Source organism: Poecilia formosa, unplaced genomic scaffold (genome assembly GCF_000485575.1).
Source record: "Poecilia formosa unplaced genomic scaffold, Poecilia_formosa-5.1.2 Scaffold6, whole genome shotgun sequence".
Taxonomy (NCBI): Eukaryota; Metazoa; Chordata; class Actinopteri; order Cyprinodontiformes; family Poeciliidae; genus Poecilia; species Poecilia formosa.
The window spans coordinates 3,254,279-3,269,517 of NW_006799945.1; the positions used below are offsets into that span (position 1 = coordinate 3,254,279).

Sequence of the window (15,239 nt, forward strand, 5' to 3'; positions counted from 1 at the left end):
GCTCAAAGCTGCGTGACGTTTTACGACAACTAGGGGAGCTCTCACTCGCAGCAACCTCCCAGAACCTCTAAAAGACGTACTGTCCCTTTAACGCACAAGAAAACATTTGGCCTGCATGTCTCTTATTTCTTTGACAGGAGGCCCATGAGAAGAAAATATTAACTTATGAACTGATATGCTACAGTGTTCTTGTAAAATAGCTTTGTGATCTCAAGAAGAAAACAAAAGTGATAGGAGCACTTCCTAATACTCCCTAGTTCAGCCGATGAAAGACGTCGTTGTAAGAAGAAGCAGCAAATATAATGAGATGAGGTCTCTGTAGGTCGCTGCACTCTGGGTGTTAGCAAATTATTGTGAGTCATTACATTGTTTTGTCTCCTGGAAAGGCTTGTCCCTGAGGTGTTACAGTCTGAGCCCTTTGTTATTCCTTTTCTTACAATTCAACAACCAAAAGCGGCTCGATAGCAGCTCAGTGGTGCCAGTGATTTCAGAAAGAACAACACAAATAACAATTTTTAAATTACACTGGATTTAGAACAAAACTGTAAAACTACATTAAAAAAAGGGTTGATAATAAATTAAGTTGTCTATAAATAAAGAAGAGATTAGAATTAACAAAAGTGCTGTTTTGTAAAAAAAAAAACAAAAAAAAAAACAACAACAACAACGAACATAACTCAGTTTGTACAAAATCCGCTGAGTCACGATGGTCGTTTGGCTTCGCTGAGTTCCTCGTCTCTCGTCTCTAATGTTGTGTGAAAGATGTTAAAGTCCAAACAGCTACTGCAATGTCATAATCAGTGAAGGATTTATGGCCTCAGTACCCGGCAGCATACCCCCCTTTACGAGGATCCGACTTGGCGGACAGCTTGTTGTCGCGACGCAACACCGCCTGCACTACGGCTCCTGGTGACGTGAGGAACGCCGTCACATGGTTCTTCTTTGCCAAACCATCAATGATTTCCTGTGAGGTAAAACAAGAGGGAGCATGAAAATCTGAACATTTCCCGGTAGCTTCAGTGATAAAGCAGGCCTTTTGAAAGTAAATAAAACACATTTTTACTTCATTTGGTATTTTAAAGCAATTATTTAAACTCAAACCATTATTCTATTTTATACAAACCAATGATTTCATGAATTTTGAAAACAAGGACTGGGGGAAAAGTTTTAATTAATTTTGAAGCTAGACTTTGCAAATTTCTAATATATCCACCTCTGGAAAAAGTTAAGAGACCACAGAAAAATTATCAGTTTCTCTAATTTTACTTTTTATAGGTATAGGTTTGAGTAAAATTAACATTATTATTTTATTCTATGAACTACTGTCTCTGAAATTCCAGGCAAAAGTACTGTAAAATGAGAAATGGTAAAAATAATGAAAAAGATGCAAGTAATGCAGAGAAAACAAATTCATATTAATTTAGAAACAACAATACTAATGTTTTACCTCAGAAGAGTTTTCAATAGGGTTCAATGCAGCGCTTTCTTAATTTTTTTCCAGAGCTGCATATAAAATCTCTCACCAAAATATCTTTCTCAAATTGTTTTATAACACCTTTTATCTCAGTAAAATCAAGATCTATCATTGATTACAGCTGCAAACTTTTCTAGCCTGAATAAAATGAAAATAATTAACTAACTGACCAAAACTCAACAAATCAGGAAGATAAGCTGACATGGTGTCTAATAACTATTAGTTATTTCTGAACAATTACAGATTCAAACATTATATATTCGGTTTTATGTAAGTGTTAATTATTTGCAATGCATACCATTTTGCCATAAACTGGAAAAGACCCAAGCGATAACCGTGTGATAAAGTTAAGGGTGTTTCCAGACATTATGGTTCAGGATACTCAATTAGATCGGGAACCAAACTTTAAACATTTATGTGTTCAGTTTGCGCGTTTCTTTTTCACACCATAATGTCAGACGTCCCAAACGCTTTGAAAAACTCGGGCGACATTCACAACTATGTGGTTGAAGTGCCACGGAGGGTGTAGAGGTAAACCTTGTGTTAAACCATTACATAAGAATGTTGTAAAGTCATTATGTTGTAAAGTCATGATGATTACTGTTTAACCTCACAACAGAGCTGCTTTCTCTCAGTCAGAGAGTTTAAGTGAAAACTTTTCATCCCTGAAAGGTGAAGGTAATGACTAGTGGTTAAAGCATTCTGTGTTATCCAGCTTTCGGATACTGGATCGTCTCTCTGAGCAGCACAGCTCGCTAATATTAGCTGCATAAATCAGCACTTCTTTGTGTTTTTGGCACTCACTTTGTCAAAGTCAGACTCCGCCTGAGTGGTGTTGGGACTTAGCTGGTTGTGTAACCTTGGGTCTGTGACGGCTTTATCAACATCGAAGCCGAAGAAGAGCGCTTTGAGAATCACCTTTAAAACAGCAAACATGTCCAACATTGTAGAAAGAACAAAAAAAGGTAAATGGAAATGTTCACATCTTTACGGTTTAGGTGAGAACGTGTTTTACCTGAGCGATGGAAGTAGTGATTTTTGTTCCTCCTGAACCTCCGACTACCATTTTGACATTGTTGTTTTTGTCAAAAAGGATTGTTGGACACATAGACGACATCGGCCTTTTCCCTGTTAACAGAATGCAAGGGTTAATTATACTTACAGATAAATAAAAACAAAGCAAATTACCTGCTATTTTCTATTTTGTCCAAGCCAAAGTAAATGTTACTTCATACAAATAAACTACATGTTGAACAGTTTTATTTTCAAAGTGTCATTTTTTGTAATACAACTATGTAGTTAATATAAATTTGAAGGAGGATGTTGGAAAAACTGAAAAAAACTAACATATTTTAAGCCTTGGTGTTTTCCCATCAAAAACTTAAATTAGAAAATAATATTTTATTCCCCTCCACAGTTCTGAACTTTTATACTTGTCAGATAAAATACTTATAAAATACACAGAAACTTTATAGTTGTGTGACAAAATGTCTCCAAGGTCAAAGGGCATGAATAATAGAAGCTGACATTTGATTAACAAGTTATAAGCTGCCTGTGATCGGATGAGCCATAAATCATTACGTGATTCAGCATTTAGAAAAGTGGTGTGAGGTTTTAATAATCAGAACCATCAATCACTGAAGTGATCAATCATTAATAAACAGAAGGAAAATAGAGCTTTGCAAAACGACATAACCTGATAACATTTAGGCTGACTTCCAAGTAAAGTTACTTAAGAATTAAGATAAAGAGCCATCCTCCTGAAACACATGCTCCACCTTGATAAATGTCAAGGTGGAAAAGTGAGCAGAAGGGAGTTAATTTAAAAATTATCTGATCTTTACAAAGCTTTATAACTGTTTCAATCTAACCTCAAGCTTTAAGTTACCAAAGTCCTCGAACGGAGCTTATTCTGGTAGAGAAGTATTAGATAAATACGGATTATTTAAGAGAATAATCTGTATTAGTTTCAACTCAACAACATCACACCCATATTCTGACTCACTAAACGTCTTTGATTTGTGCAACAAATCTGCTGTGAAGTTCATCATTGGATCAGCTAGAAGACCCAGGACATGTGAAGGACCATGACCTTCACAATGGTGGAAAAATTCATTATGAGGCAAAACATTATGACTGTCTGATGGTCATGGTCTTTACTCTTGAACTCTCTCCAGATGAACCTTTGTGGGCTGCACTCAGGTTAGAGGTTGTTTTTCTGCAGCTGCTCAGGAACCAAACTCCCTCTCCAATGTTTAGGATTTCCTTATATTTGATATAAAACTCATGTGTGGCTCTGTCTGTCAGAGCCAACTTACACAGATTTAGACCAACCACAATAACTTCATTTTGGATAAACAAATAAATATGACGGTCTTTCATTCCTCTTCATTTTTACACTAATATCCTATTTAAATTTTCTAATCATTGTTTCCACTAACTTTACAACTGTCTTGGTGTTCTTGTTGGTTCACTGTTGCTGTTTTCCAATCTATACTGTATAGATAACATTTACTGACTGTAGCAACATTTCAGAGAGTTATTATGTCATTTTGAAGCTTTGGTTTAGTTGTTCTCAAATAATTAAAATAGTTTAAATAAAAGTATTAAGCATACTTTTGCACCCTCTGATCCATTTTAGATACACAACTTACACCTGCACAAAACGTTAAACATCTACCTGGCTTGATGAAGTTGCTTGGGGAAGGAGGAACATCGAACCCATTAATGATATATGGCGAGCTGAAGTCATCCATCTCATTGTTAAGAATGATTCCTGTAGATCCTGACATGACTTTGGAGCCCAAACTGCAGGAAGACAATAACTGATCAGATATGAAAGGGACAAGAGCTACAACAGATTAATTAGGAGGTCTTACTAGTGGTTGATGGTGCTGGTGGCAGCCACCGCACTCCCATCCTCTGAAACGACGGACAGGTGAGACGTCCCGTGGTTTTCAGGAAGCCAGAACTGTGGCTCGTAGTACTCCATGGGATGGGTGGTATCATCCGTAATCTTCGCCCGCATGACGTCAGCATACGAAGTGGAGGTCATGTTCTTGATCAACTTTTGGAAGAAAACAGCTGATTAAGTTGAGAACTGTGCTAAACAAACAGAACAACACAGAGCTATAAGGCGTTTGCTTATCTTGCTCCCTAAGTTACTGTGAGTTTGAGTCTTGTGCTTTTTGTTCATTTAGTTTTGTTTATCTTATCCTCATGTTCTCCAAACCTTGTCAGTTCATCAAACCACTAAGAAATTTCCAAACATTAAGGTCTTTGTACATTTTGGACTGAATGTCGGTAAAGAAATGATTTGGCTTTGGATAAAAAAAGAGCAATAGCAAGCTTTTGTCAGCAACTTAAATACAACCTGTGTTTGCTAGCAATGGATGATTTAGTCCTAACTAGACTGGAGTCATTTAATTGAGTTGTGACACACATTTCTTCTCTGTTCTGTAAAAATGTAGCAGGGATACAAAGTTCTTGAGTCACCAGGTTGTGCAATCTGCAGATTGCCATGTTTCCGAGATTCCCTTCTTATCTACAGCAAGCACATGTGGCTTACTTTGTTTCATTTTCTTTCTGTGTCATTTCCTAGACAGGTAAAAGGTCAACTTTAACCTCCCATGCCCCCACCACTCTATTAGTCACTGCACAACAAAAACGAACATACTTCCCGTAACTTACATCTTCAATCTGGAGAAACTTTGGATCGCCAAGCAAAGTTCTCTTTGCATAAGCGAAGCGAAAGGCCTCCACAATGCGGTGGAAAGTTAGGATCTTTTTCTCCTTGGTCGCCATGCTGTCTGCGCTGAAGTTGTATCCTGCAGACACACATAACCGCAATTAGAGCTTGATTAAAACTAAGGATTTCGTAATCTATTTGTATACTTTTGGGTTCAAATACACAGAGAACAAATTGACTTGGCGCGCAATGTGTTTTCAGTTAGTTCCACATGTGTGTTACGCCGAGGTGAAAGCCCCAGAAGGAAGACAGTTCAGGACTTTGTCGGTCTTAGCTTCGGGACAGAAGCAGGCGTCACGGCACATCAGCGGGGCGAGAGCGCTTTATTCTACGCCGACTGAAATGTGAGTCAAGCTTGAACAAGTCATCTGTGTCCAATTAGAAGTAAATTAGTGGGATTACTGTTCGGGTGTCTGAGGCAGTGGGGTACAGTGAGTGGGCGGCCAGTCAAAGGGAAAGGGAGCGGGTTTTGATGATTAATTATTTTAGAGGAAAGTTTCTCTAATCCTCAGTGGCAGATACTGTCACTGCTCCGACACGAAGCCGAGGCAGCGTGACGGTGTCTTCACAGACCAGCAGCTTGAATGTTACGGCCCAGCCAGCAACAAGCTAAATCAGACAGATGACGTCAGCAGAACAAAGAAAAAGGTTTTCAGTTCGAAAACAAGTAGCATTTTAATAATCAGCGCTTATTCCACATCTAAGCCCATATAAGGGCAAATAGAGCGCATCCCTGTTAAAAATCAGTGTTTTTTACCAGCTCCCAGTTACATAACCCATCCTATTTCTGGTTGAATTAAGAGAAAAGACCCTTTAAAGAGAGGATTTCCTGTACACGTCCCTCAGAGCCGACTCCTTTCTGTGAGAGCGGCTGGAAGGCAGCTCACGCTGCAGCACATTTTCTCCCACTCAGGATGTTTTTGGACGGCGTAACAAGGCTTACCATTCAGGATGTTTAATATCAGCGATAGCACAGGGCCGCTAGCGGGGGCATTGGGAACAACCATGGCGTACTCCCCCACATTCACCCTTAAAGGGCTTTCATCCAAGACAGGCTCATAATCCCTCAGATCTTCCTTTGTGATGATGCCGCCTAAACATGGATTGACAAACACTGTGAATACATTTCTGAGCAGAAAAGGGGGAACAAATTCTCCTTATCCTGCAAATAGGAGGCGCAGCGAAGCCCGTAGAGCAGAAATTAAATAAAATGCAGACTTTTATCTGAAGATGGAAACATTGGGTTGAATTTGAAACTTTTGTGGCATTAAGAGTTACTGCACAAGATCATTTGCAACAGATTCTAAGAAGGACTCGGAACAGAAATCCTTTGATTTTCCAGAATAGACAACATCTGTTACTTGAAACTTCTTAAAAGTCAAGTCAGCTTTTATAAAAATGGTTAATTACAAATATTGCTGACTTTTTAAAGATTTTTTCTTTTTTTGCAACTACATCCACAAACTTAAATATTATTTTTTGGGTTTTTACGCGAAAGATCAAAGAAAGTATGAGACGACTTTTATCATGAAAGGATTTCTGATGAGTGGCAGCATTATGCTGTGGGGACAGAGATGCCGATTAGTTGATGGAAAGGTGGATGGAGCAAAATACAGAGAAATCCTTAAAGATAAAAATCTGTTTGAGGCTGCAGAAGTTTTTAATTTGTAGCAAGAAAATTATCCTAAACACACAACATGAGCTGTAATGTAATGTTTTAGCTCCAAGCATTTATTTGTGTTAAAAGTTCAAACTCAGTTGAACTTTTTTGGGGGGCCAAGATTTGAAAATTGATGTTCACAGATGATCTCCATCAAATTTAAATGATATTTTCAGCCACAAAAAAGGAAAGAAAAAGCACAATCTCCAAATGTAAAGATAGAAAGTGTTAATACAAATACATGCCACTTGTTTTGTGTTTTTATAGTCTATTTGTTTTTTTGGATCAGCTTTGCTAAGACACTATATAATAACATCCTGTTTTCTCCATCCAATCTGCTAAAGCTAGAGCTGCTTTGCAAACAAGAAAAGACAGAAATTTCAGACTCTTTTTGTCTAGACGTACCCCGAAAAAGACCTTTTTATATTTTAAAAGTTCATGGAACATTTCCTTCCACATTACTTTGTCTTACAACTACTTTACTACATAAAACTCCAATAAAATCTAATTAAGTTTGAGCTTTTAGCACAACAAAGCGAAAGCTATTTCAAGGGGAAATGAGTACTTTCACAGGTTGCTGTGTGTAGCAACAATATAAAATGATTTAATAGTAAGAACCAACGATACCTGCAGCCTGAATATCCTTCACAAGCTCATCTGACAGTTGTCCTGTATAAAACTCCTCTGCTCCTTTCTCGGCGATTTTCCTGTATGTTCCTGCCAGCCTGGTGAATTTAATGGTGTCATTTTCTTTCAACACGCTGCCGTTTTTCGCGCAAAACACTTCACTGAAAGAGGACAAGCAAGATCATGTCAGACAGAGAACGTTATCTATGAAGCAGAGAGCTAAATAAAGGTGATGTCTCTCACCAGAGGGCTGTGTCATTCACGATGAGTTCCTTGTTTCTATCAATCGCGATCGCCATCGCCTTGCCCATTGGAAATCCTTTCTCTGCAAGCTCGATGCTTGGCTGAAACAAGTCTTTCCAGGGCAGTTTGCCATATCGTTTGTGGGCCATGTCGTAACCCCGAAGCTCTCCGGGAACAGCGATGGACAACGCTCCTAAAGACCAAGAAACGGTTGAAAAGTTTAGATTTTTAGGGGAGCTTTCACTCATCTTATTTGATCTTTTTGTATTTCTGAACAGAAGAAACGTCCTATAAATAAATCTGCGTGCTTTGCAGTTACAAAATGTCTAAACATGAAACAGCAATCAACAATTTATTGGGGGGCAACATCCCATATCAAGATATACAAGGAGAATAAAGGGCAGTTCCAAAGTATCGAAAGAGATTATATCACATTTTAAGGCAGGAGGACCAATAAACGTCAGCTTATTTCCATTTCTACGTTTGGACATTACCTTTCTGGGATAAATTTGTGTCGTTTTTAAACATGTCCTGCGTTGCATTGTGGGGCGCCGTCTCCCGTGCATCAATTACCTCAACCTTTCCTGCATAGAAGTCACATAATTTCCTTCAGTTTGTTTGATTTGTGGAGATGCAGAGATGTGACAAGTCTTGTGGTGAGAAATGTGTGTTGTTGTACCAGTTTTTGCATCATAGATGGTGAGGAAAAGACCTCCTCCTATGCCCATACTGTGAGCATTTATTAATCCAACACATAGCAGCGACGCTATTGAGGCATCCACTGCAGATCCTCCTTTCTGGAGAATGTCCCTACAGTGCAAACAATAAAAAAAAAACACATAGGGACAGCTTTATTCTCTGCGTAGGTGGTCACAGTCGTAACTCAAACAGGTTTTTATATCAATGTTGTCGAAACAAGCTCTCACCTGCCAACCTCTGAGCAGGGGCCCGCATCTGCTGCTACTGCTGCTTTCCAGGAGCCATTGGCTCTGTTGCTCTTCAGGCCAAAGAAAACACCCAGAAATATGGCGAGGCATGCTAACAGCAGCACTGCAAGGGCCACTATTATTACTTTCTTAGCCATTTTGAATCTTCGGGGAACCTAGCAATTTGTCTGGAGAGGGGAACAAAAGACAAATGTAAATGTGAAACATTTGCTTTGTCATTTGACTTAAAAAAAAAAAAAAAGGCTGGACTTATTTGAATACAGTCATTGGTAACAAAGACTCACAAGTCAAGTCAAATCAGTTATTGTCATGATTCACTTGTGTTTGTTTAATATTCCTGGATTTATTTTTGACATCAAGATTTCAGTTCATTTCTGTTTTCAGTATTGTTGTTGGAGTCTTACCACATAGTTTATACTTTGTGTTTAGTCCAGCTCTTTCTCCTTGGTATTCTCACCTGGACCAAGTGTCCTCTCTACCCTCTCCTCGATATTTAAGCTCTTTCATTTTTATTGTTTCCCACTTTTTTAATGTAATTTCTTAAAATCATTCTGCATTTGGATCTTACTGCAAACCCATTCAATTGATTCTTAATGTGATAAAAAAAAAAACTTTGAGTTTAGCTTTGTGTGTAACTCAAAACAGAGGAGAGATGTTATCATTAAAAACTGAATCGAGAAACTGCCGTAAACACATAACACATCTGTTATTCATTGTTCATCATCCATTTATCTAGTATTATTACTTTTCTCGCTGAGTTGGTTGTTCATCTGCATATTGAGAATAATATTATGAATTTTTGGTGAGGTTTTTATTACACTCAAATGTTTAGGTGCCTCTGACTAATCAGCAATGAAACTGTAACAAAGAAAGCCAATTATTGGGGATATGTTTGTATTTCTCTCTTTATAAAGAGTCATGGTAACATAGAATCATATATTGCAGATGTTTTAAGCAACTCAACATAGAAATATAAACTCCTCCCTGATTAAAGAAGACACTCTTTCCTACTTTACAGAAAACACAGATTAAGCTGTTTAGGGATATTTCTGGTGGCAACAAAAAACAAAGTCATGATGTGAAATCAAAATATGAAGCATTACCTTCATATAGCTTTTATGAAGGTAATGCAGCATTGACAGCGACATATCTTTTGAGCAGCTTTTCTACCTTAGCAGATGGTTTGCATAAATAAGCAGCTAATATCAGCTTGTGTTACTATAAAAAGAACAAAAATGGAAAAAAAATAAAAATATTAGACAAGTACGACTGAATTTAGCAGATGTTCATTATCTGTTTTTGCTTAAATCTTAAATATTACAACAGATACTAATCATAACGAGCTACAGAGTTTTAGCCACAGCAGGAATCAGTGTTGTGTTAATGTTCGAAACATTAACGCAACAATGTTTCGTCTGAATATTTCTACTTTCAGGAAATGAGAAGTAAGCAGCAGAGCTACTCTTATTGGAAACATCAAATCTAAATGTATTTATCTCTTTTGAACTGTGTGAACTACATTTGAAGTTTCAGTCAGTCACAGGTCTGCAGAGGAATATTTGAGATCTGGGAGTCACTGTACCATACTTGCTGTGCTTTCCAAAAGCCCAAATGACACCAAAAAAAATAAATAAATAAATAAATAAAATGTCTGGAGTGTTTCAAGTTTATCCCCTAAAACCGTCAGGCTGATTCTTTGCTCTGTCACAGAAGTGTACCCAGATTATGTAACAGGGGGGTGAGCTGATTTAGTTGAACCAGGGTTGCATGCTGCTCTACAGAAATCACTTACAGGAAGTAAGTTTCTGATTTTCACATCTGATACTATCAGGATGGCTCTAATTATTCAGTTTTTAGTCTAACAAAACCATAAACAAATTGAGGGAATTGTTTACCTCTTCAAGGATAAAAAAAAAGGGAAAATCTCTTACCCTGGTTCTCCTTGGAGCTTTTGCTGCAGGCTGTGCCTGGTTTGCCAGCAGCTTATAGGTGATGCATTTATATCACAGTCATTAAACTTTAACCCATCCCACAATAAACCCTCTAACCTGAGTCATCATTAGTGGTAAACAAGGACAGACCGAACAAGGAGAAACAACCAGAAAAACAGCCTAAAAGTTATTTTGTTCACAATGTTCACTTTGATGAACCCAGGCTGAGTTACTGCAACACCCTGAAACATATGGAGTAACACGACCTGCAGGCAAAAGTTTTTCTTTTATCTACAGTGATACTTAAAGAGACCTGTGACAAATATTAACTTCCAGAAGCGTCACTTTGTTAGTCATTCACTTTAAATGGATGATGTAGGGAGAAAACGTTTTGCAATGGTTGTGTTGCACAACTCTACCCAGGAAAAATAGGGGGAAAATACTCAGGGGGAAAATAGGGATTTCTTTATAATAAAATGTTTCACAAGCCTTTTCATGGGGGAGTTTTAGATAAAAGTGCACACTAAATGAGAAAATAAATAAATAAATAAAAAATAAAAGCTTTCATGAAGGTGAGGGAAAGGATCACATCTCCTGAGTGAGGAGGGGAAAAAGATGCTAAAACTGAATTGTTTGAAGACGAAGCCTGCAGTAAATAAGCAACCAGACCAGCTGGCGTGGACACCATCAGGGACATTTGACTGTGAGCTTTGGCATCAACACTTTTCTGTCTTATCCTGTGGTAACTAACTCATTGCTCTCTGAACAACTAATGTCTAAACCTGATGATTCCTCCACCGCTTCTACTCTAAGCTCAGACGCCACGTGAAGCTTTGCCTGTCAATAGTTGAGACAAGAAGTGAGAAACATTTCATGAGCTTCACATCGGATGACCTGAAGCGGCTTAGGGGAGGAGTAGTTCAGATAAAATCACAAAGAATGTCATTTTTTGATGTAATTATATCTCATTGTAAGAGATATCATTACTCTGCCACCGTATTTCCACCTTTAGTATGTTACAACCACATAACTTAAAGCTGCAGGAGGTAACTTTTATGAAAATGTAGTTTTATGCATCTGTTAAAACGTCCTGCCAGTAGAACAAATGAAAGAGAATCTATAAAAATAAAATAATGCTCTTCCACTTTCTTCTTGTAGTAGGAGAGTCTTAGTATGTCATTAATGCTTTTGTATACAGTCCTCACAGATTTCCCCCCTTCTACGTCAATACATTCAAGCTTAAAATTGCCGGTGTGCTGCAGCTGTATTAACGGCAGAGAAACAACAAAACTTTACTGGAAATTTCTGCCCTACGGGGCAGACCCCGCTGTGGAGGGAGAGCCGTAGAGCAGCAGAGAGCGAGAGGCGGTGACCTGTAAGGTGTGCTACTTCAGATTTTGTTTTCTTAGAACGCCCTACTGCGGCTTTTATTTATTGTTAATGGGATTATGTAACAGACAAAACATATTGTTTGTTGTTCAGTGAAAGAAAAATGGTGCAAAGTTCACTTTTTTAAATGAAAAAATAAAATATTAAGTTCACCTTTATGTGATTTATCACACAGACCACATGTGTCAAACTCAAGTCTGGCCTCAAGACTTTATAGACCACACCAATAAAACTTCGAGATAATAGCTGCGTGTTTAGATATTACTTATTATTTCAACTCAAATCAACTTTTATTTGCACAGTGCCAAATTATATTAATGAAAAAAGTCATATTCTGTAATATTTTAAGAGTTTATCAGGTAGTTTTATTAATACTTATAGCACATTCATAATTTTGATGTTAAAATGAGTTTGACACCCCTGACCAAGGCCAAGAAAAGGAAAGATCAGGAATGCAGTTGTGGAGATGTTTAAAATAACAGCTATGTTATAAAAAAAAAATATGTCTGACGTTGTTCGTTTCACAGAGCAAGCATCTTCCCAAAACGGAAAGAGTGACACGACTGCAACCTCAGCAAGATCTGGGGGTCCACCTCATCTGTCAGCCCTGGTATTTAGAGACGCAGCTAATAGTGCCATGGTAACTTCTGGATGAACTGCAGAGATACACAACCCAGGTGGAAAAAAGTTGTAAACAGGACAGCTATTAGCTGTCCACAAATCTGGCCTTTACAGAAGACTGACAGAAAGAAGGATCTTAAAAAAAAAATAAAAACATTCAGCGCATTACCGGCTACAATCCAGTTCTTAAAACTATTTTTAGAAACATTTTTTAAAGATAACTTTATGAAAAACTAGCGGCCATACAATTGCTAACAAACTGTTTATCATAGTTTTCCATTTTTCAAGTGATGCAAATTGTGAAATTTTAACTCCTTGATTGTTACATGCAATGTGACACAACTCTGTTTCTCCTTGTTGCACAACTCAAAGCAGAAGGTGTGTTTAGGATGTCCAATGTGTGAATTTTTTTTGACTCAGCATTGACTGAGCAGCAGGTAATTCAGCAAAGGGTATTTTTATGGGGAGGTAATTGTATCCCTTTTATGACACGCCATAAAGTCATCCCGACCTTGAGCAATCACTTTTTTCTAGCCGAACAGCTGAGAGTCACTGAATAAAAACATAAAAACAAAAGAAGAGAAAGGTGTTCTTGCAAAACAAAAATTACATCACAAAATTAAGCATAAAAGTTAGGTATTTAACTTTTTATGCTTAAAAAGTTAAATATGATGGGGGCAAGATGCGATTAGAAACTTGTGTACTGTTAACTAAAATAAAAACTCACAGTTTGCTCAATGCGTGAAGTTTAACGAGGAGGCATTACGCAGTTTCCAGACATTTATCATAGTTTTCCATTTTATAGCACAACTAAGTAACAATGTTACCTTCAGTCAGATGAAATATGAGACAATGGGAACATTTCAAAAAGAGGATATGACTGATTATGTACTTGATGTGCTGCTGCCTCTTCTGCCCCCTCCAGCAGAACTTTGGGCTGAAACTGTTTCCTCATTTACTGACGTTGGGTCGGCATGGTCAAGCGGCAGAGATGCGCTCATCAGTCATGATGCTGGCAATCGTCACGGAGTGATGAAACTGAAATTCAAACATACTTTATTGGCTTGTAAAGATTTAATTAGACTTTCACACATAGCTTCAAACCAAGCAAACTTTCAGTTTTGCAGGTTTGTTTGCTTTTCAGTTGTATTGTACAGGATAAATGTCACATTAAAGGTGATGAAAGGAAGGAAATGATGTACCTCAGTCTTATTTTTACCACAATACATTCAGGTTATTTTCAACAGTGGTCCATACACTTGAGAACCAGGCAGAGAGGTGTTTTCCTCTTCTCCTTCCCCTGTGTATTTCTCCGTGTGCTTCCTTATTAACACAGTTCACATCCTGCACACAAAGAAATCACAACATCCTGACGCATCCATCTGTGCTGCATAGGTGCAAAGGCAATCAGGAGGCTGCACTGTAAATCAGCTCCTGTGCAGGTATTCAGGAGGCAGGTCTTCACAGACACATCAATATGATGCCAGCTTTATGCTTGACAGTGCACAGAAGAGAAGCTGTGTGGGGGGCAAATTAGCTTTAGGTATTCTCACATCTGTGCCAGGATTTTCTTTTGAGTTTAAAAAATGTTTTTCGACTGAGCTAATCTGAGCAAACAACGGACGGCCGAGCCTACGGATAAAACTGGAGAGCATTAAACTTTATTTCCTTTAGAGAGCACCAGCCACATTTCTATGACTGATTGTAGAAACAAATGCATTTGCAGATGTATCCAATTCACTTTGTGCCGCCGTTATCAGGAATGACAGATGTCCCTTACAGGGGATGGTTGTCCTGTGTAAAATTTATCACAAGTACATGTTTTTCAGCTCAGAGAAGAAACCAACAGAGCTGCACAGACAAAATGTAACCTTATCAGCAGGAAAATACAACACTAATAGAATTAAAATGAGCCCTGCTCTCTTCCTGGCTCCACTGGTGGATTTATTTTCACAAAACAAACAAAAAAAAAAAAACATTACTCAGGTTTCAAAATTTGCATTTCACAACTTTTTTAGTTTAAGGAAAAGTGTGACAGAATGAGAAGGATTTATCTGTTTATAGAGTGAACTGATATAGATCAGTTCACTCTGAGACAATGCTAAACACTGATTGCTTGCCCATTTGAAATCAACAGTTTGTGATTTTTTTGTTACATTTCTCTGATCTACTAACTATTAGTTGAACCTCCACAACATTTAGTCCATCACAGTAGTAAACACGAAGAAGTTCATATGATGCAGGCTATCGATCTGGCAGCACAGATCGATAGCCGCTGTACATAAACTCGGCGTGAACGAATCCATGGTTCGGCGTTGAAGCGGCGGAAGTACCAGCGGCTTATATATGTACGTTTCCAGGTTTTTGGGGGGTTTTTTTTAACTTATAGTGAGGTGCACTCTATAGTCCGGAAAATACGGTATATTAAATTACCTTACATCAGTATGAATCCACTCAAGTATCTGTTTCACTCTACGTCCCAAAAATCTTCTCTTGGCGATCGGTCTGCAGAAGTCCGCCATGTCTGTGTTGTTCTTTACCAGTTTGAATCCAAGGAAGATGAGACTGAGTGACAATAGTGGTCATTTATTGCTATATA

The 15,239-nt window shown here is 38.0% G+C and overlaps 1 protein-coding gene across 1 annotated transcript; it reads right to left on the bottom strand.

The window, feature by feature from the left end:
- Window positions 1-439: 439 nt before the first annotated feature.
- Window positions 440-10,706, bottom strand: ggt1b (gamma-glutamyltransferase 1b). Its single transcript, XM_007567723.2, has 13 exons — window positions 10,631-10,706; window positions 8,679-8,866; window positions 8,432-8,562; window positions 8,247-8,336; window positions 7,753-7,945; window positions 7,510-7,670; window positions 6,166-6,315; window positions 5,165-5,301; window positions 4,354-4,541; window positions 4,155-4,282; window positions 2,490-2,602; window positions 2,279-2,392; window positions 440-964 (listed from the first exon to the last, which is right to left on the bottom strand). Exons 2-13 carry the CDS (start codon window positions 8,834-8,836, stop codon window positions 818-820), a joined length of 1,710 nt encoding a protein of 569 aa, XP_007567785.1. The 5' UTR covers window positions 8,837-8,866; window positions 10,631-10,706; the 3' UTR covers window positions 440-817.
- Window positions 10,707-15,239: the final 4,533 nt, after the last annotated feature.

What these genes read in the sequence shown, in the direction of transcription:
- ggt1b (XM_007567723.2), bottom strand. Translation starts at nt 8,836, where the DNA reads ATGGCTAAGAAAGTAATAATAGTGGCCCTTGCAGTGCTGCTGTTAGCA. An exon ending in CCCTGCTCAGAGGTTGGCAG is followed by an intron (nt 8,563 to 8,678) that starts GTGAGAGCTTGT and finishes TTTGCACTGTAG; the next exon opens with GGACATTCTCCAGAAAGGAG. An exon ending in ACCAGCACCATCAACCACTA is followed by an intron (nt 4,283 to 4,353) that starts GTAAGACCTCCT and finishes GTCTTCCTGCAG; the next exon opens with TTTGGGCTCCAAAGTCATGT.